Source organism: Neolamprologus multifasciatus, chromosome 7, assembly GCF_963576455.1.
Source record: "Neolamprologus multifasciatus chromosome 7, fNeoMul1.2, whole genome shotgun sequence".
Taxonomy (NCBI): Eukaryota; Metazoa; Chordata; class Actinopteri; order Cichliformes; family Cichlidae; genus Neolamprologus; species Neolamprologus multifasciatus.
Genome location: NC_140445.1, coordinates 16,536,500 through 16,564,349, shown reverse-complemented (window position 1 = coordinate 16,564,349; position 27,850 = coordinate 16,536,500). Strand labels below are relative to the sequence as shown.

Sequence of the window (27,850 nt, the reverse complement as noted above, 5' to 3'; positions counted from 1 at the left end):
GTAGCACACCTGCCAATACTCTACTGAAGCAAACGGAGGGAAAAAAAAAAGAGAAAAAGATCCAGAAGTACAAGCAGTAAGAAACATTTCACAAAAATATTTTTCTTGTTTTTGGACTGAATATTTTGTAAGTACAGTTTTAACAAAGTTACTTAGCAACAGCAAAATAACAGCAGAAGCAGAGGTTTTCCAGTTAAGTCAACATTTCAGTGGATTTTTCTTGGTGCGGGCTCTGTGTGAAAGTTTCCTTTAACAATGGCGTTCCAGTCAAAATGAATATAATATTTTTTGGACAGTATGATGAAAGAGTGCAAGTCACAACTATAACTGTGCAGTTAGGCACAAGTCCATGAGAAGATACAATTATTCTATGCCTTGAAAGATGGTCAGATTAGTAACTGCAGGAAAGTACACGTGTTTACAGTGTGCAGACAGGGTTATTATTTGTGTAAATTAACAATATAATTACAGTAATCTGTTTATACTGACAGATGATTTCAGAAAACTCCATCACCCACTAATTAAACATGAATTATGTAAAGGCTACCTGATTAAGTATGATGAACAATGTGACTGGCGTTGAAAATACTTTTTAATAATACATGTGCACTGTTGCAGCTTCTTGAAAAATTTACCTTGGGTTCCACACTTGCGACTAATTGCTGCTCTCTGGCTTCTGCATGTTTCTCATGAATTCCCACCCACGAAAGGGCCACACTTACAACAACAAGCATGCTATTCAGTTTGATGACACAATAAGCATGCTTGCAAAGTGCTGATGCCTCAGTGACATTTGTCTTTGTCCTTGTTACTTGAGTTGATGCATGCTGGACTGCTGGTGTGATTTCCAGTAACATGAAATTCTGTGGTATGGGATTGCTTTCATATTAAACAGCCAGCCCTGCTGTCACACAGGATAATTAACCATTTTTTTCTATAGTCTTGGTTTTTATTCAGTAATATAAAATGTTAGCTCAGCTGTGAAATCAAAAATCTTTACAGCTTAAAAAGCAGAAACAAAATGCATTCATGGTTGACAGTTTAATACATTAATACTGCGGCAGTAAAAGTAGTAAGGGACAACCATTTGTCATCAAGTAATACTGTCAGAGGTACTAATGCCAGTACCTTTCAGTTGATTGGTTGAGAATTAATGTCATTTTATTTTGTGTGCATTAAAATAACAGACTGTAGGAATCATGGGATTGGTGCAAGGGCATGAAGTATGAGAACATTGCTAGGCTTAATGAATACTGGAGAATGAGTATCAGTGTTAGGAGGGGAATCCATCATCATCTTCATCTGGGCTTTCTGTGTGGAGTTTGCATGTTCTCCCTGTATCTGTGTGGGTTCTTTCCAGGTACTCTGGCTTCGTCTCACAGCCCAAAGACATGCAGTTAGGTGGGTTAGGTTAATTGGTAATTCTAAATTGTCCATAGGCATGGATGTGAGTGTGAATGGTTGTCTGTCTCTCTGTGTTTGCCTGGTGACTTGCCCTGTGGTAGCTGGAGTTGACTCCAGCCCACACGTGACCTTGAGAATGGATGGATGGACTATCAGTGTTCATACAGATTTAGAAAACTAATAGAAGAAAAGAAATGTTTTCAAAAAATGTAAATAGACAAATGCTTTCTGTCTACCCAAAAAAAAATTACGATTTTTAAGTCCTTAAATTTTCAGCTTTGCAGGCCCTGGTTCAGATGGTTCAGATGACTATGTGCTTTCATCAGGAGGCAGTGTCAGATATATGTGGTGGAATTGGTAATGTAGGCTAATATGTTTGTGCTGGTTCTTTTACCCTTTCCCTTAGCCCTGGGATGTCAAACTAGTGTAAAGACATTTAACAGAACATTTAATCCTTCCTTTTTCTTATTCTTAAATATAAGAAAAAGAAGTTCTTTTTCTAACTTCGCTCGGTGTTTCACTATGGGAATCGCCTCGGCGTGACCAACTATGGAAGCTCCAATGACACCACGTCTGTCTATGACAGACCTGTCCAGCCATGCTCAGGGCTCCGCCCCCTCATACTAACACGGCCGACCAGCTCCTCCTAACTCATTCTCGCTTTCTTCCCGTGAGAAACTACTTTGAGCTCCCTCAGCGCATCCAGGCTAATTTGATTAGCTGCTTAACAGTTCTCAGGCGTCCCGTGTAGGAGTACGTCGCCGAACGCAGTTTTTCCGGTTCCAGTTTGGATCGTGCTGAGTAAGTCCTTCGAAAGAAGTGTACTTAGAGTTGCACTGTGGAACAGCAACCGAGTCAGGCGAGCTGTCCCAGCGGTTCCTGGTTTTAGTTAGCGAGGTAGCCGACGTTGTGTGACTCGGGCTAACGCGTTACGGCGAGCTGTTCGTTCAGTGTCCGGTTAGCATTAACTTGTTAGCAGGCCACAAACCACATTAGCGTCTCACTAGCATTAGCTTGTTGGTCGACCTAGGGTTCGGTTAGCATTAAGTTGCTAACGATATTGGCTAGCGGAGTGCAGCTAACGTGTCACGACGAGCTGACTCCTGCCGCGACTAGATCGGATTTAACACCCGCTGCTCGTCCTAGCAACTTGTGGGCTAACGTGTCGAGACGAGCCTGGTGTAGCCTAGTCTCACCCCTTTCCGCTAACCATGTCTACGGCTCCTACTCCCGCCAAAAGGTCGGAGCCGAAGGCTAAAGAGGCTGCATCCCGCCCGTGCCCCGCATCATGCGGTGCCACCATCTCGGGCAGGGACCCTCATCCAATGTGCATCGTCTGTTTGGGTGCCAAGCATGCTCAGGCTTCACTGGCGGACCCTCAGGGATGCCCATACTGTGCTTTGATGCCAGAGAAAGTCCTGGAAAGGAGGCTGAGAGTAGCAGTAACGAACAGTCAGGACCCCTGCCTGTCGGCGGCTACTGCTACGAGCGATATCCGTCATCCGCGAGCCTCCACAAGCTGGGCGGACATGATGGAAGAAGAGTCCCCGCTCATGCCCCCATCGTTCGAGGACCTCCTCGATCAAAACGTGGGCGAGCCGGGTGGCGAGGACGCGGAGGGCGATGCCGACTCCGACCTCCTCGACCTGGAGGACATGGATGAGGAACAGGAGGATGACTCTACCTTTCCTCCCCAGCAGTCCAGGCCACCGAGTGGGGCTGAAGTTGCACCCCTGGTGGACAGCAATTTGTACGAGGTCTGCAAACGGGCTGCTGCCAAGCTAGGCATCCCATGGCCAGCCACCCAGGATGCCGAAGGGGCAGAACGTGACCTGTATGACGGCAAGAGGCTCCCACCAGCCTTGCCGCCATCGAAGCAGCTTCTGCCAGCAGTCCCGGCCGGCATGAAGGAAATGAGTCGCTATTGGTCAAGCCCTTTTAAAAGCAAGCTTCCGACCAAGGGCTGCTCTAAGCTTGAGATCCAGGGGATGGGTGAACTGGGGCTGACCGAACCCCCAGCAGTGGAGCCTTCAGTGGCGTATCACCTTCACCCTAACCGCAGGGCAATCTCAGCTTCTTTTAGCATTTCTTTGCCCAACAAGATAGATCGCCTCACGGCATCTATTTATCAAAGGACGTACAAATATGCTGCACAGTCAGTATGCCCGCTTAATGCAGTCACACTGCTATCAGCATATCAGGCAGAAATTCTGGAAGACATGGGCCGTCAGCTTGACTCGGGTTCCCCGAACCCAGCCCTCTGGGATGAAATCTGCGTGGTTAATGATCTCATTCTTCGCTCCTCCAGGGGAGCAGTCCAAGGGTGTGGCCACGTTATGGGCCTTGCAGTCTCGGGTGAGAGAGCCTTGTGGCTAAACCTGTCAGGCCTAGGTGATGCTCAGAAGGCTGAGGTCATGGATGCAGCCTATGACCCAACCAAGGGTCTCTTTGGCCCAGCCCTGGAGAGAATGAGAGAAACAAGCACCCGCAGAAAGCAGGAGGGAGAAGCATTCAACCTCTGCTTCAGGGTCTCTGGAAGTTTCCAGTTCACCAGGAGCACCCTCTCAGTCTCCTCCTCCAGTTCAGGGAGGACAGACTTGTGGACAAATGGCGCAGTGTCACCAAACACTTCTAAGCACTCTGTCTGTGTCACCAAGCACTGCCCAGAGTCATCAGACACGTCACTGTGGTTTGGGAGTAACAAAAGAAATAAAACGTGCATTTCTGCAGCCAGGCAGTTTGCCAAGGGCAGAATGTCCCCCCAGTTTCAAAATAAAAACAAAAGAAAATCATTGCAATTTGTCTTTGTTCCCAGCGGGGGGAGCTCACGCTCTTCCCGAGGGGGAGAGCCCCAACTCCTTCCGGGAGACAGGGGTGACGTCACGCTGCCGCGTCTTCAAAGGCCCGCTCGCAGCGCGGCTGGAGCGGTGGCGCGCATGCGCAGTTCATCCCTGGGGGGTCTTGTCAACCATTTCCCATGGTTACAGACTACAGTTTGCGGCAAAACCACCGAGATTCGGCGGAGTGTTAGCTTCTGTGGCCAGTCGCGCTTCAGCGAATGTGCTGGAGGAGGAAATATCCTCCCTGTTACACAAACAGGCGATCAGAGCGGTTCCGAGCGAAGAAGCTCAGCAGGGTTTTTACTCCCGCTATTTCCTCATCCCAAAAAAGGATGGAACGTCGCTCCGTCCTATTCTGGATCTGCGAGTGTTAAACAAGCATTTGAGAAAGTACACGTTCAGAATGCTCACACACAAGACGCTTTGTCGCTCAATTCACACAGGCGATTGGTTTGTTACAATCGACCTATCAGACGCATATTTTCACATCGCCATTTATCCTCCACACAGGAAATATCTCAGGTTCGCTTATCAGAGCGTAGCGTACGAGTTTCAAACTATCCCATTCAGGCTATCCTTAGCTCCAAGGGTGTTCAGCAAATGTGTGGAGGCAGCGCTGTCTCCGTTAAGGAATAGCAGCATCAGAATATTCTCTTACATAGACGATTATCTAATATGCTCACGATCGCGCGAGCAGGCGATCAAAGACTCCGAGGTGGTAGTGAATCACCTCACGGAGCTTGGGTTCACAATCAACCTGGAAAAGAGCCACTTGGAACCCGCACAGTTTACAGAGTATCTGGGGCTCAGAATAGACTCCATCTCTTATCGTATCGCACTTTCAGAGCGGAGGATCGCATCCTTCACTCACTGTCTTTCCCGTTTTCAGCTGGGGAAAGTCGTGCGGTTCCGACTCTGTCTCCGCCTCCTCGGCCTCATGGCCTCGGTGATATCGGTGGTACATTTGGGGCTGCTTATGATGAGAGATTTTCAGCGGTGGGTCGCTTCTCTGCAGCTGTGCCCTCGCCGACATCTCAATCGTGGTGTAAAAATAACGCAGCCGTGTATCGCGGCTCCCCGGCCTTGGAGGAGCCCGACAGCTCTCGCGGCGGGGGTACCTCTCGGGGCAGTATCATCCAGGGTGACCCTAACCACAGATGCATCCCTGTCAGGTTGGGGTGCAACTATGATGGGCAGAGCAGTGAATGGCGTTTGGTGACAGAGACTCGCTCTGAATCACATAAATGTGCTGGAGCTCTGCGCGGTGCTCCTAGCCTTGCGGCATTTTCTGCCGTATCTCCGGGGTCAACATGTTTTAGTGAAAACAGACAACTCCACTGTAGTTGCTTATATCAACTGCCAGGGCGGCACCCGTTCCCGGCAGCTACACAGGTTAGCCAGGGAAATAATTATGTGGAGCAGCACTCGGCTCCTCTCCCTTCGGGCAACTCACGTGCCAGGGATTCTGAACAGGGGGGCGGACCTCCTGTCCAGAGGAAATCCACTGTTCAGAGAATGGAGGCTTCACCCACAGGTGGTGGAGCAGATTTGGCAGAGATACGGCCGGGCTGCCGTAGATCTCTTCGCCTCGCGAAAAAACACACAGTGCCCTCTGTTTTTCTCCCTGTCAGACGCACATGTGCCACTGGGCGTGGATGCGCTGGCCCATCCATGGCCAAAAACTCTGCTGTATGCTTTCCCTCCCCTCAGCCTGATCTCCCCAACACTGATCAGAGTGAGGGATCAGGGGCTGTCACTGATTTTAATAGCTCCACGGTGGCCATCCAAACACTGGATAGCAGAAATCATGCAGCTTCTGGTGGACGAGCCATGGCCACTCCCCATCCGCAGGGACCTTCTGTCTCAGGCGCGGGGGGAGATATACCATCCCCATCCAGACCAGGTTGCTCTCTGGGCCTGGCCCGTGAAAGGTAGAATTTGAAGGCAGCAGGCATGCCTCCGAAGGTTATTGAAACCATTCAAAATGCCAGAGCCTCCTCCACTCGTTCCGTTTACAGCAGTAAATGGCGTGTTTTTGAAGAGTGGTGCCATGAAAAGCAGATTATCCCTTTTCAGTGTTCAGTTGTGGAGCTGTTGTGCTTTCTTCAAGACTTGCTGGACAAAAGGAAGGCTTTTTCCACTATAAAGGTCTATTTAGCAGCTATTTCAGCCTGCCACGTGGGGTTTGGTGATAAACCTGCCGGGCAGCACCCCCTTGTATGTCGCTTCATGAGAGGGGCGCGTCGAACGCTCCCAGTTTCTAGACCACTGGTCCCTTTATGGGATCTGTCAGTCGTTTTAGACGCCCTCTTCCACCACCCCTTTGAGCCTATTGGGGCAGTGGGGTTGAAGTTTCTCTCTCTTAAAACCACTCTGCTGTTGGCTCTAACCACAGCCAAGCGAGTTAGTGAATTACAGGCTCTGTCTATTCACCCCTCTTGTCTACAGCTGGCCCCGGGACTCACTAAAGCACTCCTGAGGCCTAACCCAGCCTTTGTCCCTAAAGTATTGGAAACGTCATACAGGTGCTCTACAGTAGAGCTCCTAGCTTTTTACCCCCCTCCATTCTCTTCAGAGAGGGAGCAGAGGCTGAACACTTTGTGCCCTGTCCGGGCCTTGGGGACTTATGTTGACAGAACAGCTGGATTCAGGAAGTCGGATCAGCTGTTTGTTTCCTGGGCCTCCCCTCACAAGGGCAGGCCCGTGTCACGCCAGAGGCTAGCTCATTGGATTGTAGAGGCCTTAGCTCTGGCTTATAGCTGTAAGGGCTTGCAGGCCCCTCCGGGGTTCCGAGCACACTCCACTAGGGGTGTGGCCACATCCTGGGCGTTGTTCAGGTGTATCAGTCCAGGATATTTGTGCGGCAGCAAGCTGGGCTATGCCGCACACGTTTGTCCGGATTTATCGGCTGGATGTTGCACAGTCATCCCTGGCTCAGACAGTGCTGGATTCTGGTGCCTGAGATCCTGGAGTAGCACTGGAGAGTAGCTTCGGGAGCTGGCGCAATCTGGGAGTGGGCCATATCTCCCATAGTGAAACACCGAGCGAAGTTAGAAAAAGAACGTTGGGTTACTTAACGTAATCCCTGGTTCTTTGATAACAGAGTGAGGTGTTTCACCAACACTTCCCTCCTTGCTTAGGCACGGAAAGAAATCTGCTTGGAATGAGTTAGGAGGAGCTGGTCGGCCGTGTTAGTATGAGGGGGCGGAGCCCTGAGCACGGCTCGACAGGTCTGTCATAGACAGACGTGGTGTCATTGGAGCTTCCGTAGTTGGTCACGCCGAGGCGATTCCCATAGTGAAACACCTCACTCTGTTATCAAAGAACCAGGGATTACATTAAGTAACCCAACGTTTTCTACATGATAAACATGTTTAAAATAACAGAAAAACTTCTGGTAGGCCATTGCCCAGACTGCCCTGTATTTATAATAATGTTCTTTTGTTCTAGAAAATTTCAATAGCAGATATATTAGATACTGGAAAAATCTGTATGTCTTATATAACTATTTTTTGTTGGTTTTTATCAATAGAAAAGCTGTAAAACTTATAAAAATACAATTAAAAGTTTAAAATCTTTCCACTTCACATTTTTAAAGGTCTTCCAATTAGGGATGGGTATCGCTTAGGTTTTATCCGATACCGGTGCCAAACCAGTACTTTTGAAACGGTGCCGGTGCTTAAACGGTGCTCGAACCGGTGCTCGAACCGGTGCTTAAAGAATGGAGAACACAAAATTGGTCCAAAAACCTCTCATGTTCAGCTGTTTTTTTGTAAAAAGATAACAATGTTAGCCTTTTCTGCAGCTATAGGGCATATATGGTTTCACTTTTGGCTGGAAGCAGTGCTTAAACAATGGAAAAAATACAAACTTTATCCAAAAACCTCTCATGTTTAGCTGTTTTCCACTTTTTCTTTGGTCATTTTAGCCTTTTTGGCCAGGGTGAAGGGAGTATCTGCCATCAAACAAGAAGTCAGCCGCATGTAACTACGACGGTGTTTGCTAGTTCACCTTACATGCATTCATTTAATAACGTGATTAGCCTACTCAACGTAAATTACACACGAACAACATTAAGCTACTCACGCAGAGAAGAACGGCTGCTGCTGCCATCATCGTCCGTCATCATTTCTGCTACACTGGCAGGGCTACGGGCCAGGACTCTACTCTTCAGGTTCTTGGGGGATGTTGCTAACTCCGGGTCCGATAACGGCCACCACACCCGCAGTAGATGTGCTCTGTGTGAGGTCTTGCAACAAGCTATCAAATACGGTGCATTTCTCGGCTTTTAAAAAAACGCTATACGTCGCCAAGTGTTTTATCAGATTCGAGGTGTTACCTCCTTTGCACAGTATCACAGTATCACCTTAAAGCACTTGTTGCAGGCTGCTGAGTTTGCATCTTTTGCTGTGAAGTACAGCCAGACTTTTGACCGCTTCACCTTGGGCATTTTTAATCTGTATCTCTGCTCTAAAAGAACGTACGTACCTGTGTCATGGTCCCCGTGTCTGCCCGGCTGACCCAAGTTGGCTACATATGTTTCTTGTTTTCCTTTCCCCTTCTCTCACACTTGCCGTGTGGAGCTCATTGTGGGCTCTCCGCCCCTGGCCCTCGCACCTGTGAATAATCACACACCTGTCGCTCATTGCTTAACCAGCATCCGCTACTTAAGGCAGTGGCTGGAAACATCTCTTCGCTGGACTATTGAGTAACCTCGGTAGTAAGCTCCAGAGTACTAGTTTCTAGTTGTCTTTTCTCGTTGTTGCTTTGGGAGATTAGTGAACAGGAATTCCTAATCTGGTTTCTGAAAACAAAGCCATTATCTCTGCTTCTCAAGCACCTTTCTTAATCATTTTGGGGGGTTTTGTTTTGTTTTTTCTTTCACTTTTTGTTATTCAAGATAACAAAGGACCATAAATCCTCCACAACACTACAAGTAATAACTGGGTAGCAAAATTGTGAAAAGTTACACTGACTGGGCTGCATGAAGTTCACTGTTTGCTGTGTTGATAGTCTAGAAGCAGTGACTGGGCCAAAGTTTCGGATTAAACAAAACACAACATTTTGCTTAAAGCAATGAGCTTACCATGTTAAAAAAAATCTTAGAGTTCTTCTTTATCTACTAGAGCAGAGGTGGGTAATTAATTTTCCCAAGGTGGTACCTGACAAACTGGGGATGTTGTGGAGAGCTGCACCAGTAAGCTGAACTAAACTGTGCTCAATATTATATTTATCTCTTTATAGGCTTATTGGTGCACCCCTCTACAACAGTCCTAATTTTTCTTGTGGTGCCTTGGGAAATTGGCTAGAGCATTGATCATGAAGTTTTCATCTTTACATATGAAGTTTGTTAGATTAAACCTACAAAGATAAAGTGCTGTGTATGAAAAAAAAAAAGTTAGGTTCTTGTGTAATTTGGCATACCTTTTCTCCACCTTTTTTTCCCCATAGGAATGGCTTCTTGGACATGCACAATTTTTTTTTAAAGACACAATTTTTTACATACTGCTGTAGAGAATTATTATTATTATTATTATTATTATTATTATTATTATTATTATTATATTATTGTAATTTTTTTAGGCCTGATATGTGATCCTCTACCTTGGATTTTAGCTAATAGCAGTTTGAAAATCACAATCTTGGTGTAAAAATATTCCCCAAAGAAATTCCAAAACCATCAAACTGTGCTACCTGTAGTATTTTTATAGATGCAACTAAATAAATGGTATTGTGTTTTAGCAACAGAGTGCTGCAAAGTGCTGAAAGATACAAGTTAAATTTGTTTCTTTGCTTAGTTATATGTTATATGTAGACACAACACTGTTTCATTCCTCTTTTTTTTTTTTTTGGTTGAATAATAATAGGCATAACATAAAAAACATTTCTATGAAAATGTGCAGGTATCAGAACTGCAGTGAAAATGACTGAAAAAGCAGCCAGTATTGGAGAACTATTGTCCATGACTCACTTGCTACTCGTTATCCTGGACAAACCCCCAGACTGTTACACCCCAAACAAAGGGGAAGAGCAAAAATAATAAAATCTGGGAAAAGAAAGAAATCAAACAGGGTAGTGCGCATGAAATATATGCTTTTATTACAAAGGTGCCAACAAAAAAGATGGATATATAAAAATACAAAGATCTAAAGTAATCTGTACTATATTGGTTTTGTAACAAACTAGATTGAATAGTTGTGTGAAATGCCGGTATCTGATTGATCACTGATGGTAAAGCTACTTCTTGAGGTTCCTTTAAATAACTGCTGCTATCACATTTGGATGCATTTCCACCACTTGAGCGAGTGTCACGTCTTATAACAATGTTAAAGTCCCAAAGGTATTGGTTCACCAACTAATTCAACCTCCCTTAAAGACAACACAGAAAGTCTTTTACCCTTTATTTGCTCTTTTTCCCCTCTTTTCTTCTCCCACTGTCTCCTTCACAGTGACTCATCCTTCTACAGACACATTTTTGCACACCTCTAGCAGTCACAGTTAACAGTGGAGGTGTCAGATTCTTCACTGAAGTTGTTTTTTGTGTGTGAGAGTTGGCCTCGGTGTAAGTTCCCACTACTGTGAAGGCAGAAGAAAGGAAAACACACTCTGTGCATCTTTCCTATAGAATAAACACACATTGTCAGGTAATGATGATAATGAGAACAATTGACACTTGACTAAGAAGGCAGTCTGATTTACGTCTGGTTTTGTATCTCATCTCTTATTTATTTATTTCAGGATGTGACTGGAGGTTTAAAGACCCCCTCATTTGAAGCAGTTCTTTAGAAATGTGGGGCCCAGCTTCTGAACAGTCTTATCTCTAGCAGTCAAGACAGCAATGCAGGCAGTTTGCTCATTAGTGCCTTTATCAGAGGGGGAAAAAAAGCAAAAGTGATGATGACATTATAGCAACAAGACAGGCAAATATTTGAGAGAATACTGCGTCATTGCCCAGAAAAATGCAAATGTGTTGCACTTACAGCATTGATAGCTAAAACAAACTATTGAAAAAAAAAACCAATGGCTTACTGGCTACATTTTCCCCTGTTTTCAATGAAGAGTTGAAGAGTTCTGGAGTAGTATTGGCATAGTCAGATCAATTTATTTATCCATGTAATCATCTCATATTATAGAACAGTTGCTGTCTTTGAAAAATGTGCTTGTCAAAGGCTTGTTATTTTTGCTGGAAGTAGTAGTTTGACCATAAAGCCAATTTTTCTGGAGCTCTCAGGGATGTCTTTTTTTTTTATTTAACCTCCTAGGATGTCCACATATGTGGACATCACATTTTTGGATGTCTAGACCAAAATACAAAATTTTACTCTACAAGGGCCTGATATCCACTTACGAGGACATTATACTGCCACTGTTCTATCAAAATGTAAAACAAATGTCCTCATATGTAGCTCTCATTTTTCTCAGAAACAAAAATCCGGTTAAAAAAAAAATCTGGTGATTCTTTGTTTTTACATTCATCAGGTCCCTATCAGCCCAAATAGCAAACAGAATTTTAAAATCCATACCATGAAAGAGTTCGGGACTTAGGAGGTTAAATGGTGGAGTTGGTCAAATGTGATGGGTCGATTTAGATCTTAAACATCCACTGACCACTCCCACATAGCAGACAGGTCTGGCCCATATCTGGTGTCAAGCTGGCACTGCTGGCTGACTTCTGGCATAGTAAGTGGTATGTCATGCAGATATGGGCCAGGCCTGGCATAGATGGCACTGTTTATGTGATAGCATGCCACATCTGGCCTGATTGTGATTTGGTTTATGTGGCCCAGGATCATAGAAAACAGGTCTGGCCCGGATCCGGCATCAAGCTGGCACTTCTGACTGACTGGTGTCATGGCAGGGTGTATGTCAACCAGATGTGGGCCAGGTCTGGCAATGATGGCACTATTTATGTCCCTATTTTCTTAATTTAGTTAGAAGACCCAAATGCCATGTTGCAATACTATACTGCTATGGTGGCCAACGTTTCAAATGCAGGTTTGACAGGTTTGTGAGTGTGCCCTTAATTCAAAACCTAGTGACGGTTTGTTTATGTTTACCACCGGGTGGCCGTAACTCAGGAGGTCAAGCAGGTCACCTACTGATTGGAAGGCTAGTGGTTCGATCCCTGGATCCCCCAGTCCGCATGTCAAGAGTGTGAATGTGTATGAAATGAAGTGTGCGAAAGTTGTATAGAGCACTTTTAGTAATCCGAGAGAGTAGAAAAGCGCTATATAAGAATCAGTCCATTCACTGTCTGAACAGAGTTTCGTCATGTTACTTTTGCACTATCATGTTCCGGCACATGTTGTTATTACATGGGTTGATTAAGGTACACATTAGGCTGAAATCTGGGGCCAGAGCTGAAATTGTTCTGGGGCAGTACAGGGCCAGCAGTGTGTCTACAACTGGCCTTGTGCTGGCCCATGTGTGGGCCACCTCTGGCAAACCAGATCTGGGCCACCAAAGGGCCGTCATTCTTTGTGGTATGTGGGCCATGTGTAAGCACATTGTGTGGACCAGATCCATTGGCCATACCAATTTTGCTATTTTGGGCTGGTGCTTTTGGATCTTTGATTTTTCACACAACAACTTTTCATTTGCATAACCAACTGCAGTCAAATGAGAGACTGGACAAAACTGTGTATTCTCCCCCCTATTTGCCTGATTCACTGTACCTTTGGTAACAGGTATGCACATGGGATTTCATTCAGCCTAATTTGTTTCAAGCAGTGCTGAAGTCTTAAAACTGTCAGACGTTTGTAAGAAGATGAACCAGACATCCTATTGCTTCTCATTTGCCTTTCTTCCTTATCGTCTGTCTGTCTCTGCACATTTCCAGATTTGATTTTGTAAAGCACTTTTATGTGTTTGATTTTTTTTGTTTGTTCAAAAATTCTGATTGTCTCTTTTCTAATCAAACAAACACTTCCAAAGATATTTTTGAAGCAGGTGAGCCGAATATAGAAAAAAAGACATTAAAAACTGTAGAGCTGAAAATCATTCACAACTGTTTCTTTACAAATGTTTTCCTATCAAAGCAGTATTTAAGTGGTTACTGCTGCAGAAGACACTACCTGGTTTGTCCCTGAATGCCAGCACAGAGCAGAACAAACAATAAAAAAAATGAAATCATCCCCTGTGTAAAGATAATGTACTGATAATTTCCAGTCTTGTGTTCTTAGCAGCAATTACTAACAAGAGTAAGCATTTTAACTATGAGTGTAACGTTATGCTCCGTATGTTATGGGTGCTTGTGATGACAATAATTAAATTAAAAGGGGAATCTTGCTGACCACCTGGCCTTTCCCAGCAAGATCGAAAACTTGGCAGCAAACCCTGCAGCATAAATGTAAGAAGAGGAGAAGTGCCAAGCTTTTATTTATTTATTTATTTATTGTATTTAAGCAGATCAATTAAAATGTAATAAAATGGAACCCAACTTGGAAGAGTTTCTGCAGACCTCTCTAGACAGGTGGTTTCCTTGAGTAAATTCAGCTGCTCATAAGATCAATGATATGTGTGTGTGTGTGTGATGTTTCTGCATCAGTTATGAAGAACGTCTATCTGCCTCTCTCTTCCACAGTTTTTAATCCGGTGCTATTAAATGTGCTGCTGCGCACAAAGAGATAACGGATGTGTGACAGGGTACAATAAATGTTTACTACACCGCAGGTCATGAAGAACAGTCAGTAGTCTGACGCTGTAATCGTGCCATGCCTTTCCTCACATAACATTGATGCTATACATGACCGCAGTGCCGTTTATTACATATTCGTATATATCAAGTTTATTTCCTTCACCATTATGTAATAAAGGCTGAGATTAGGTGGTGTGATGAGGGCTGTGAGAAATTTGAGAATGTCTCTTGTTTGGTAATATTAGAGCAGCTAATTTAGTATTATAGATAGAGTAGTGTTCACCTATTTTCTCATTATTGAAAGTGTTTATTTTTATGTATATACTGATACTGAAATTTCACAGCAACAGTAGTCTTGGGGCACTTTTTGTACAATTTCACATACAGAGCCCCAAAAATCTCATTTCCTTGTGAGCAATTACTTGGTGAGGAGGAAGAACTTCCTTTTAACAGGAAGAAACCTCCACCAGGACCAGGCTCAGGGAAAGGCAGCCATCTGCCATTACCAGTTGGGTGGTGAGGCGAAAGGGAAGGGATAACAAATGAGCACAGAGAGACAGTAGACAGCACAAAACACAAACTACAGGAAAGAGAAGACACAAATTTAATAGTGGGTCGTTCCGTCTCAAATCAGCCAATATTTTTAGAACATTTCCTGCTCGACCATCTCCAATTTGCATAAAAATTTGATTGTGCAAAGTTTGAACATAATTAACGAGTCCTGTGAAATTTGAATTTTGTATACTAAATAGTCTGTGGGAGCACTAGTATGTGGGACATTGGCCTGAAAGCGAGGCACCTTTGTTTTGATTTTGTTTTGAAGTTATAGTATATAGGAATTTAGAAAAGCATTTCATATATGAAGCTAAAATTTCATGGCAAACATTATAAAAGTCCAGACTTTTGGTCAATAAAACTTTAGGGAAATCGGTTTAACAGAAAACATTCTAATAATTTTACGATTTGAGATTTGAGTGAGTCAGATCTTGGAAATGAAAAAATATGAGTACATTTAATTAAATATTTCTAATGTACAATTACAGCACCATCTGAAGAATCCAGTATTTTGCTCTATTTGGACTGGACCATGTACTAATATTTCTGTTTTTGTGGTACAACTGAATATGTCATATTTACTGAATTCCACATTAAAGTTGAATAAAAATGGCATTTTCTTCATTTCTGTGACTGAGAATTTCATGTTAAAAAAGTATTCTTGTGTAATTTGACTATATAACTAGTTGTCTTTTGCTATGGTAAGTATTTTATTAGTGTGTGCTCAAATAAGGGACTTTACAGCAGTGCTAATGTAAGTTTGAAGTCTACTCTTGATAGTAGCGCGTGCCTGTCTCTTGAAACTGGGAGTTGGTGCATTTAAAACAAGGGAGAGCATGGTGCTGCTGCCAGAGAGCAGCAGGTGTTAGCACGGCCCCTCCCGAGAACCCTCAATGTCTACATGGATTTAAAATTGAGAGGTGGGCACCGGCGCCAGAGGTAGGTTTGAATACACAGATGCACTTTAGAGCAACACGCAGCAACACTACACTTGAGCGGGAGGAGGGAGGTATGGGGTCTTAACACACCCCCGTTCTCTGCTAGCCATCGGGGCTGGGAAGAGATGCTGGCTGTCCGATTGGCCTCCCTGCTGCTGCGGAACCTGGGGCGGTCTGCTTGCCTCCACCCCGGAAGGAAGGGTAACATCTCTTGGGTCTGGGTGCCGTTTCCCCCTCTGGGGGCGAGGATACCTGGACCCGGGGTATAGAGTATGTTTGAGGAGTGTCATTGTGTGTACATGTCCATTTACGTTTATTCCTACGTTGGGTGAGTGCTGAGTGTTTGTATATGTGTGCATGAGGGTGGGAATGCATGTCTGCGTCTGTGTGTGCCTGTTCGTCTGTGTCTATATGTCAGGTCGGGTCTTAGACTCCACCTCTCTGGGAACTCCCAGGCCCTCCAAGTGTGGAGGCCTATCTCCCCTCACCACACTCCCTGCCGGTGACTGATGCCCTCAGGGGTCGGTGCATTGTTGGTTCTTGGTGTCCGGGGCTGGGCGCTCGGGTATGTACCAGCTCACTCCCGGTGGCTACTTGGCGGGGCCTGGCGCCTGTTGCTCGGTCAGGCCTCTTCCGGGGCGCGGAGGGCCCTCGGGCCTCCGGCCTCTGTGCCTGTGGCTCGGTTCACTCTGGCACAGCTGGCTGCCGGCAGAGCCGGCGGGCACGCCGGTGCAGCCCCCTCTAGCTTCTGCCCGGTGGCTACTGGGTGACCCCTCGTCTGGGGATCCTCAGCCCTTCCCATGAAGGTGGCACGGATGCCCCTCCGGTGGTCCTCCTTGGGCTCTTGCACTCTGGGGCCTCTGGATGTCTGGGGCCTGGATCTCCTCCATACCTGCTTCATGCCCTGGGGGACAGGGCTATGGATCTCTACATCCTCTTGCAGACCATTACATGGGGAAACCATTTGAATACAAGCGCGCCGATCCACACAGGTGTGCACACGGGTGTTCACTGTTCGTAGACTTAAATCACACCTTTCTTGGCTGCTACTTCAAAGCACATTGTGAGCTGTCTGTCCTGCGTGCTGCACAACAACATTCAATATTTAGTATCTACTGCTGTTTACACTTAGCTAGATTAATGCGATGGTGTTGTTTAGTATGTTGCTTTGTTTTGTTTTTTTTGCTTGTTTTCTATTCTTTTTCTCTCAACAGGTGATCCCGGAGATATTCCCCCCCCCCCCCCCCCCCTTTCTCACTGTCCCTCTCCCCTTCTGTTTTTCTTTTCCTTCCTCTTTCTTTCTCCCTTTCCTATCCCTCACTCATGTCTGTCCCGTCTGTAACAACTGAAAATAAAATAAAATAAATAATAAAAACAAAGGTCGATCAAATGGACCAATACGGCAATGCCATGATGATCCATTTGGCAAAATAAATCCATTGGGTATCCTTGTTGGTCTTCAGACAACAATTCTGATGGCTAAAGAACCAAATGGGACAGGCAAAAAAAAAAAAGAAACTGGGAGCTGGTTCCACACTAGATCTCGCTGACAGCTGAAGGCTCTACCTCACTGTCAGGGTCCTGGGTCGGAGTGACCCAGGATTCCTGAGCAGTTATGAATTATATTATTATTATATGTATATTTGGTGTTGCTGTCCTCCCTGTTTGCGTGTGTATATGTGTTTCTGCGGGCGCCTTCAGGCCTGGTGGGTGTGGCCCTGCTGGCGGACTGGCCACACCCGAAGCCACACACCAGTACGGTGTACATTTTAGGACATCGTCAGGTCTCAGGAAAAAAGTTGTCAGGTATCAGTCTCACACGAAAAAATGTCAGGTCTCAGTCTCACACAAAAAAAATGTCAGGTCTCAGACTCACATGAAAAAATGTCAGGTCTCAGACTCACATGAAAAAATGTCAGGTCTCAGACTCACATGAAAAAAATGTCAGGTCTCAGACTCACATGAAAAACTGTCAGGTCTCAGACTCACGTGAAAAAATGTCAGGTCTCAAACTCACATGAAAAAAATGTCAGGTCTCAGAACACGAGCTATCAGACAGAGAGAAAATCTTCCTGCAGGTGGCGACTGGGTCCTCCTTTCCCCACATCCCCACGGTCTGCCAACACAGACCGTGACACTCACGTTGTACTTTTGCAAACTCTAGAAACCACAAGAGAACACGAGGAGAAGAAATCTAAATTCAATTCTAAATTTAACAATGAAGAGAAGCTAACATGGGGGGAAATGTGACCAGCTTTTTGGATTAACTGAAGGCTTTTCTGTCTTTAAAGACTATATGATAATAATAATAAAGAAAGTAGTAAATGCATGAACTAGTTCTTATCTTTACTTTGATACTTTACTTTACAATATTGTGTAGAAAAAAAGTCACTCCCAGAAGTCTTTCATGTGTGATTGAAAAGCTTTCACTGTTGGAAAAAAAGACGCGAGGGTTTATTACAGCAGGAAAAAAAAGTACCAGTCCTAGCACAGAACCCAGCAGCACTCCATGACTAACTTTGATGTAAGGAAAAGTCCTCGTTTACTTAGGCTACGTCCACACTAATGCATTTTCGTTTGAAAACTGAGACGGCGTGGAAAACACTCTTGAAATCGCAGCTCTCCCGTCGCAGTGTGGACACTCGAAAACGCAGACTTTCTAAAAACGATGACGCATTTTAGTCATGTGATGCAGTCATGTGACGAATTAAACAAAGATAGCGGAGTGCATTATACAGCGGTTGTTTTGATTGCTCTCAATTTTGACAGCCCTAAAAAAGATTGATATCAGTTTGTACATCAGTTTGGCTAGGACCGCCTGTTTGGCGCCCTGGGCGAACACTCCCTCTGGCGCCCCCCCCCCCCCCACACACACACATCCCACACACACAAAACATATTAAGGATTGTACATTAACATAAAACTGTTGTACACACACACACACATATGAAGAGAGAGAGAGTATGCATAGTATGCAAACGGCTACCAAACAGCCATCATATTTCGTCATTCAATGAGAGCAGGACAAATCAACAATTGACAATGACTAATTAATATTACAATCTGTAACATCATGTATTGTTTGGAGTTTAGTCTGTTACTGTTGCTATTTTACCATTTCTTCTTGGAGCAACTGTAACTCACATAATTTCCTTAGGGATTAATAAAGTATTCTGATTCTGATTGTTTCAGGATGACCTGCTGTTAGCCAATGACACATCTGCTTACCTGTATCTTTTGCTCGTTTCTCCTCCTCTTCTTTTCTCTTTTTTCTAAGCTGAGCACCTGATGGCTTTGAACTTTTCTTGTCCATCTTCCATTGGTTTTCATTTTGCATTCCAGTATGAACACCCATCCCCCAACTCGAGGATCACCACAACATGACCTAACACACCTACACCTTAGTTCACAGATTCACTTTGTCTAGGGTTTATTTCTGAGATTTCACACAACCCAGGATTCAAATCATGAATACATAATGGGCTTGGATTTACAACATTATAAATGAAATGTGCTCTATTTGGAAGCAGCTGCCCCCCTCCCCTTTCGACGGCTTGTGTGTGAGACTTTAAATCATCAAACTGTAAATTATAAATTTTAAATTGTTATTTATCCCTTTACCCCGAGTCCTAAAGTGTATATTTATTTTCTTACTCTTCTTATATTTGTTGTTTGTTTACTTGCACTGCTCTCTCTATATACTGGACTGTATGTAGCAGAGATGACAATAAAGTTTACTTTGACTGCAGCAGCGAGCAGGCGCACCGAGGGCTCTCGCGCTCACTTTTCATGTATAGAATTTCGAAAAAACATCGGTGCAAATTATAAGTCTGTATCATAATATCTGGTGTTTTCATGTTTGTTGGTTTGTTTTAATTTTGTTTGATTTTGCGAGTTGGTTATTAGATGCTGCTCCAGCCAGCCAGAGAACCCCCCGCCTCCCTGTGTCGCAAGCAGCAGGTGCACCTCGCAAACGAAGGGCGTCCTTACTCCCAGCAAATGGGCGATAGAAAACCGATCGGTGCCTGTACCATTCCCAATATGCGCTGGCTGATGTCGGGGCAGCATGAGTACGAGCATATATTTTTTTGGCCGATGCCCGTGATGCCGCCCCCCACCGTGATGCCGCCCCGGGCAACTGCCCGTGTCGCCCGTATCTAAAACCGCTACTGCTCCAGGTAGCTTTTCTTCAAATTCTTTAATTCTCACTCGCTTTCGTGCATGCGCAGGACTGGACCGACTGGACGCGGAGCGTTTTCAGATGAAAACACCGTTTTCAAATCTATCCGGGGTAGTGTGGACGTAGCCTAACCAGTGCAGTGCGTTTCCTCCCAGTGATGTATTCTAGTCTCTGTGCTAAAACGTTCGTGATCAGTTTTATCAAAGGCTGCACAGAGTTAGCAGGACGAACACAGATGAGTTTATTTATCATTAGTAACCTTCACTCGTGCCATTTTTCAATTCTGCTCCTCTACAGAAACTCTGTAAATAAACCATTCCTCTGATAATGATAAGTCTTCTGTAACCTCCTTTTTATTTCAAGAAGTTTTGACATTTAAAGTAAGAAATTACATAAACCAGATTAATAATGTACAGGCTTTATAAGACAAGGCAAAACTCTTCTGAGCACTCAAACATTCATACTCTGATGGATGCATCGGAGAGCAATTTGGGGTTAATATCTTGCCCAAGGATATTTGGCATGCAGACTAGGGGAAGCCAGGAATTGAACCACCAACCTTCTGATTAATAGATGACCTGCTCTACCACCTGAGTTACAGCCAAGGTTAGATTAGAGCCCGCTTGAAAGCCTGCAGGGTTTAGCTTATTAATAATGATAAATTGATAATTAATGGCAAGACTTCTTTGATCAGTCTTATACGTCTGATGTCCAATAGACATGCTGATGGTTTGATGAAGTAATTATTGAGTTTAGCTCAGAGGGATCAATAGGAGAGAAGCATTATACACATACATTAGGAATTTCTAAAACAGCTGTTGAGTCTTGTTAAAACATCTGACAGCTGTGAGAAGGTTAAGATGATGACTTTTTTTATTATCTAACAATTTAACATTTTATTCATAGAAAAGTTTATAAAGCCATTACTGCTGAGAGCTGAAGGAATACAAGTTTCAGTTGGGTCTCTGTCGGCCTGGGATTGTTTGTTTTCTTTATCAGTGATGACTTCTAGGAAGTTTTCAGTTTACAGCTTTTTGTATGGGCTCTTTAAAATAAGTTGCCTTTCCAGGAACTTCACTTGGGCCTGCTCTTTAGTGTGCATTTGTACCAGGAATGATACAAGATAACTCACCTGTGTGGGAATAAAGTTTGGGTATTTGCTCTCCATTGTGTTGGCACATGGAATAGTTACTGAAACATGGTCCTAATACACTGCTCAAAAATCAATCAATCAAATAAAGGAACACTTTGAAAACACATCAGATCTCAATGGAGAAAACATTATGCTGGATAAATGAAAATGATGAAACTATGGAGGGTTAAATTTGAAGAAAGTCCATTTTCCTAAAATTCTATTGCAGTAACTCACAGTGATACTCAGCAGTTTGTGTGACCCCCACATGCTTGCATGCATGAATGATAATGTCTGGATATGCTTGTAATGAGATGATGGATGATGTCCTATGGGACATTCACACCAGTGTCCTGCTGGAGGTCATTTTGTAGGGCTGTAGCAGCAATCATCCTGTTCCTCCTTAAACAAAGGAGCAGATACTGGTCCTGCTGATGGGTTAAGGACCGGCTGTCCTAGACTAACTGCCAGTGTCCTGGAATCTCCTCCACGATGTTAGAACTGTGCTGGGATTCACAGCAAACCTTCGGGCAATGGCACATATTGATGTGCCATCCTGGAGGAGTTGGACTACCTGTACAGCCTCTGTTCGGTCCAGGTATCACCTCATGCTACCAGTAGTGACACTGAAAAAACAGTTAGAAAAGATGAGAAGGTGAAACGTTTGTAACCTGTATAGCCATTCCTGTTTTTTCAGCAATATTACAATATACTTGAGATATTCAATATATACTTGAGGTGCATTTGTCTGAAGACAAACTCTAAAGCACCCGTAACCCTTGTGGTGTCCTCGGATCAAAAATGGTCCCTAGGTGAATGGCAAACAAGCATATGGGAATCCCGAGGACACCACATTAACAGTGGTTTATGTCTTAATGCTAAGCTAGTTTAACATGCTATAATCGTAAATAATATAGACTTATGACAGTGGTATCAAACTTGTTATCTTACCATTAAAATGTTTTAAGCAAAAACAGGCAAAGTATTTAGTCATCACGAAATTTTAGTTGAAATTCAAAGTCATGTATTTTTGTTTGAGAGTGACCATTTGAAAGGTTTCCAAATTTTGAAATAATCACTGACAGCCAGCCTGATTTGCTTTTCAACTCCTCGCCAAAGAGGTTTATTGTAAGCTATCATGTAAGTCAAGATCAAGAATAGTTGGCATCAATGTTCCCTCTAAGCTGCGCACGTGCGCAATTGCGCACTGCTGGCACGGTCTCTGCGCACAGAAATTCTGCGTTGCGCACAAAAAAAAATCTAACCTGAATTGAAATTAAAATTAATACTTTAACAATTTTGTTTTGCAGTGTTAGTCAGTAAGTGACTGGCTGCTCCCATATGGGAACGATGCCACCTTATCCCATAGTCCAGCCAATAATGCGTATATGCGCAGCCAATCAATGTCGTTGACAGGCTATGACAGCGTCCTTATGTGCCTACGCCGGTGTTTTAGCTAGCAATACTGATGTGCGATACCACTGATTTCCTTTCCGATCCGATACCAAGTAAAATTCAGGGTGGTATCGGCGATACTGATCCGATACCGATACTTTGTACAAAAACTTATTTTATTTATTGTATCGCAAATTATAGCATCATAATGATTACAGGACATAAGATTACTTGTTCTTATCACTTAATAATGCAGAGTTCATCATATAGAAATAAAAAACTGAACACGTTGCCTGCACACAGCACTAAAGGACTCCAGGAGAGACGTCTGTCTCACCCTATCAGCACCTGTCCCTCTCCTCCTCTTCAGTTCGCCTCAACATACGTTTGTCATATTCTGTGATATAATTTACTCTGAGGTGTTTGACAAGGTTAGTGGTGTTGTGGCAAAACCTCACTTTTTTGCCACATGTATTGCAAACCAAATCTCAGCTGTTTGTGGAGGTAAAATACGTTCGCACATGACTCCAATCATGAGTTATGTTATGAGTGAGCACGCCAAGGGGCTGCTAGACATTTATACAGCCGTATTTCGCACATGACTATGAAAGGCGGAAGAGGAAGTAGTTCCTTCGAATGTAGACAATCCGAATGTTATAGTTCCTTTCCACTATGTTCCTGTTAATGATAAACTACAAATTTACCCTAAATTACTAAAATATCGATATTTTAATGTGAGAATCGATTCTAGAACATAAATGACTGGTATCGGAGGAATCGATATTTCAGGATCAATCCGCACATCACTAGCTAGCAAAGCGGCGTGGCTGATGTGGAGTGAAGCCACGTTAATGACAACGTATACAACCCATTGACTGTAGAAAACATGGACGACGCGACAGCTCCCCAAAAATGAAGCCAAAACGTCTCTATCGCCCCCTGGTGTCTGGCTGGAGTATAGGTCATAAACCCCGCCTCCTCCATGTTAGCGGATGGGACTGGGGTCAGACTAAAATAAATTAATTCTCCTTAGATAATTTTTTTCCAAAGATTCTTTCTTTTGTTTTCAATAGTTCTCATCACGCTGATTGATGTCCAAGGGGTCTCCTCTCCCATAAGTTTGATTCTAATTCCTACCGCGGTGATGTTAAATTGGGGTGAAACGTCATCATAAGAGCTTTGACTGACAGCTGCAGTCACGGAGAAACTTGCGTATCTCTGTTCGGGAATAGCAGATAGAGCGTAGGCTCTGAGAGGACGCCCAGCGTTTACGCTACGAAAACACGACCGAGTGTTTTAACCTGACAGCCTGAGGTGTTCTTCAGTAAACTGGACTACCCGACAGAAGGACCCGAGGCCCTGCTGCACTTTTTCGGTAAGTTAAACGTGTTTGTAAGCTAATCCGTAACTACCGTCCTTAGCTCGGTCCTGAGACCTAGCTAGCTAAGATGAGCACTCGGCTGTCAGGGTTTGTTTAGCTGTGCAGGTGAATGAATTTACTAAAGAAATCAAGAGAAACGCCTCGGGCTGCTCAGTCACTAATTACTGTTACTGTACTTTTATTACAAGTGTTATACTGTAAAAGCAACAGGCTGCATCCTGCTTCAGCTCCTGTGCAGAGCTGAATATTAAATATGTGCAAACAACAGCATGTTTTCAGTCTCTTGCCACATCTGTAAAGACAGTAACAATTTTTTAAAAAGCTTGTACTTCAGTAACTCATCATTAATCAGGAACTATGGATTAAAGTACTGTAGTGTACTGTAATACTGAAAAAAATGTAAGAGAAGAACTTCAGATCCTGAGTGTGTGGGGACAGAAGAATCAGCTTTATTTCAATATTGAGGGATAAAATTTATATCTGAGTTTGATGGTTCTGTTGTCTTTGTGATTACAGGAGCTGCCCTCGGATTCAGACCTCAGCCCCATCGAGTGACAGCAGACAGATCATCCAACATGTTCACATGTTAACTGCAAAATGAACTGATGAAAACAGTACAAAGGTTAAAGTACCACACGTGCTGTAGTGAAAGCTGCAGCTGTTTTATTAAGTTAAAGACAAAAAACAAAAGGATTAATCACTCATGTAACTGTGTCACTATATATCAGCATTAACAGGACCTCAGTTTGGTGTTTCACAAAGCTGCTGATCTCACACCTGCACAGCTTCCGTTTTAAACACTTGATGTACTCAGCTGCATGAAGAGCATATGAGATTTTCTCTAACACAATTAAATAAAACTTGATGAAGGTCAAAGGTCGTCACTTGTATGTTGAACTACAAACTTGTCATCTGGAATTTTTTCACAGTTTTTTTTTTTTTTTTTACACATAGTGTGTTATTTATCATAAAGTGATTCAGAGTTATTCATACCAGAGTAACCAGAGAGGATCACATATTTTTAAATATATAACTTTCTACAGGACTGAATATAATATCTTTATGTAAAAGTCCGGAGCCTCTGGGGAGTATCTGAGTATTTATAACATTACACAAACCAAAGGTCTCATCACAGTGTTGATGAAATGCTGGGTTTATCCATCTCCTGGGGCGGGCCTATGGAGGAGTGCTGAAGATTTCCCTGTGAGGGAGCTGCTGGTGAAGATCATGAGTCTTGCTTGATCAATGCCATGAGCTTCAGTCTTCCTGGTGTTTCTTAAATGATGCCTCTTACAGCGGGTCAACAGAACTTATGGCACAGGACAGCTGTGATGAAAGAAAGGGAAGACGTTTCTCCAAACCTCTGGACCCAGGAAACCCAGCTGATGGTCTCCCTCACTAGTAGTGATGGGTCGTTCGCGAACGAAATGGCTCTTAGAGCCGGCTCTTTGACGTGAACGACGCGAGCCGGCTCCTTATCGCGAGCCGTCACGTGGTTTTTTGGGGTTTTTTTTTCTCTCTCTCAGCCTCTCTCGCACTTTTTTCTGCTTCACTCTGCACACGAGCCTTGTGCTTTACGCTGGGAAGAGGGGGGAGGGGCGGTAGTTACACTCAGTAGCACAGGAACAGAGACAGAGAGAGAGAGAAAGAGAGCCAGGGACAACAACGTCACATTAGAAAGGTATAGTAATCATCCACAACTATTTTCAGTTGCAGATGATAAAGGATTCAGAAAGTTTATTCATGCGGGCCCATATGACAGAGAATATGCATGTTCTTTTTGTTTTCATATTTTAATTTATATTTAATTGTGTTGTGGTTTGCAGTGTTTTGTGTTCACTTTAAATTTGTTTAAAAGGAAAAAGCTGAAAATTTAAATAGTTAAAAGTTGAAATTTGAATAGTTGATTTTTGTATTATATGATTTATTTATTACATTTTATGTGGAGTGAATAAATAAAAGTATATTTACGGTGGCCCCTAGAGACAAAGCACATACAAACTTCAAATCACGTAAAAACTCCAAAGCACGTACAAACTCCGAAGCACGTAAAAACTCAAAACACGTACAAAACACAACAGAAGTGCTCCAGGATGCTAGGCGCAGTGTTGAGCTTTTGTTACCTAGTGGCTACACAAGCCAGCAAGTACCAATGACCGGATTTGGTGTGTGGTAGTAACAGATAAATGAACATTGTTTTTAAATTATTTAAATATATACGAGTGCCTGTGTATAAATACACAAACAATACACACATGCTTTCAATTGTGTAATTTAAGTGATCTAGTAGCTCTGCTTTGGAAGTTCAGTTCATGCTAGAAATGTGTTTTGGAGTTTGTATGTGCTTTTTGGAGTTTGTACGCGTTTTGTCTCTAGGGGCCACCTCATATATTTATATATAAACATATATAAATAAAACCACTTTTTTTACGTTAGTAATTCATTTTGTGCATAATTTTATATTATTGTTAATAATAAATTAATTAAAGCAACAAAACAACCTGAAGAGCCGGTTCGGAGCCGAAAGAGCCGGCTCTTTTTAGTGAGCCGAACCAAAAGAGCCGGATCTCTAAAAAGAGCCGGAAATCCCATCACTACTCACTAGTTTCTCTCCAGGGTGAATGTAGCTGTTGATATAATATGGACTCTATTATTAAATGAAAAGAACAAATTAGACTACACTACTGAAACGTTCTGCTGATGTTTTTAAAGTCTCCATGTTACCAGGATGTAGACGGCTCTGAACAGTTTTAGGTCCATTACACTCAGTCTTATGTTAAAATCTCAAAGGACAGCATTATATTTTTGATATTAACAGTAACTCTGGGCCTCTGTAGAATGTGCAGCTGATCTCATCGCTGTCTAAAAACGGATAAAAAAAAACATAAGTGGTAAATGGTAAATGGCCTGTATTTGTATAGCGCTTTTACTAGTCCCGCCTAGGGACCCCAAAGCGCTTTTACATGTCCAGTCATCCACCCATTCACTCTCACATTCACACACTGGTGGAGGCAAGCTACAGTTGTAGCCACAGCTGCCCTGGGGCAGACTGACAGAAGCGAGGCTGCCATATCGCGCCATCGGCCCTTCTGGCCAACACCAGTAGGCGGTAGGTGAAGTGTCTTGCCCAAGGACACAACGACCGAGACTGTCCGAGCCGGGGCTCGAACCGGCAACCTTCCGATTACAAGGCGAACTCCCAACTCTTGAGCCACGATCGCCCCAACTCAAGTGTTGAAGAGTATTAAGAGTAGCAGGTGTGTAGCATCGCTAACTAGCTAGCAACAAGCCTCCAACACAGTGCGTATGCTAGCGGCTAATCTAACTAACGAATTAACAACAGAGTGATTTTAGAACTATAAGATGATAAGCTGTGTGTCTTTTTTTATAACAGTGACATGGTTGTATTTACCTTAATTAAACGAGTCGTCAGTCGTGGTAAACCAGCAAAAAAACTTGAGCAGCCGGGCTACGTAAAAAGTGTAGGGGGGCGTGTTTGTGGTCACGTTCAGCGGGTGTGTGGGCGGGAGCGTTACACAGTCGCTCCACCTCAAGTCACTACTGCGCAGACTCTGGCTCCAAATTTGCAAGATGGCAGCCTCCACAAGCGGTGTATTTTGGCTTCATTTTTGCACAATGGTAGGAGGCGGGGTCGCGTCGTCCATGTTTTCTACAGTCAATGGTACAACCATTGGAGCTGTGAGCAGGACAGACGGAACAATTGACGGAAAAATTGGGGACTTTATACCAGTTTTTAAATTGTGTTGATAGGCCACGTAAAACCAGATTTGTGATTAAAAAAAAATGCAATGTTTGATTGTCTTCCTGAATACTATCGTTGTTTATATTTACTGCAGGAAGAAACGGTTAAATCGGCGTTTTATAAGAAAAAAGGCCCGAAAGCGCTCTCCACCTGTGAGCAAAAACAAACCCCACCCCCCTCTGCCTTTCCTACTCGTCCAAAAAAGTACCATGTTGACCAATCAAAAAATGATACTGCAACGTGGCATCTAGTTGTTAAGAAACGGGGGAAGTTTTAGGAGTGACGGCGGTGCTTTGAGATGTGAGAGATTTTCGACGTTTAGCGCAAATCTTGTGTAGTTAGCGTGTAGTGTAGTCAATAGTTTTGTTGTGTGTGTCAGAACAATGAGGCGACTGCTGAATGTTACAGAATGAATGTTGCATTTGTAGTCATTAAGGACCCCAAAGCGCTTTACACTACATTCAGTCATTCACCCATTCACACACTGGCGATGGCAAGCTACATTGTAGCCACAGCTGCCCTGGGGCGCACTGACAGAGGCGAGGCTGCCGGACACAGGCACCCACGGGCCCTCTGACCGGGCCCTTGGGGTGCCCATGTTAGTATCTTGTCCAAGGATATTTGG

The 27,850-nt window shown here is 43.7% G+C and overlaps 2 protein-coding genes and 1 long non-coding RNA gene across 3 annotated transcripts in view; all 3 read left to right on the top strand.

Moving 5' to 3' along the window:
- Positions 1-27,850, top strand: part of LOC146514017 (uncharacterized) — a 50,119-nt gene that overhangs the window by 2,232 nt on the left and 20,037 nt on the right. The window lies entirely within an intron of this gene.
- LOC146514019 (uncharacterized) lies at positions 2,556-4,880 on the top strand. Its single transcript, XM_085167542.1, has 3 exons — positions 2,556-4,101; positions 4,220-4,278; positions 4,755-4,880. The coding sequence occupies exons 1-3, from the start codon at positions 2,616-2,618 to the stop codon at positions 4,878-4,880; spliced, it is 1,671 nt and encodes a 556-aa protein (XP_085023668.1). The 5' UTR covers positions 2,556-2,615.
- On the top strand, positions 4,381-7,064 carry LOC146514018 (uncharacterized). Its single transcript, XM_085168895.1, has one exon. It carries the CDS (start codon positions 4,920-4,922, stop codon positions 6,177-6,179), a length of 1,260 nt encoding a protein of 419 aa, XP_085025021.1. The 5' UTR covers positions 4,381-4,919; the 3' UTR covers positions 6,180-7,064.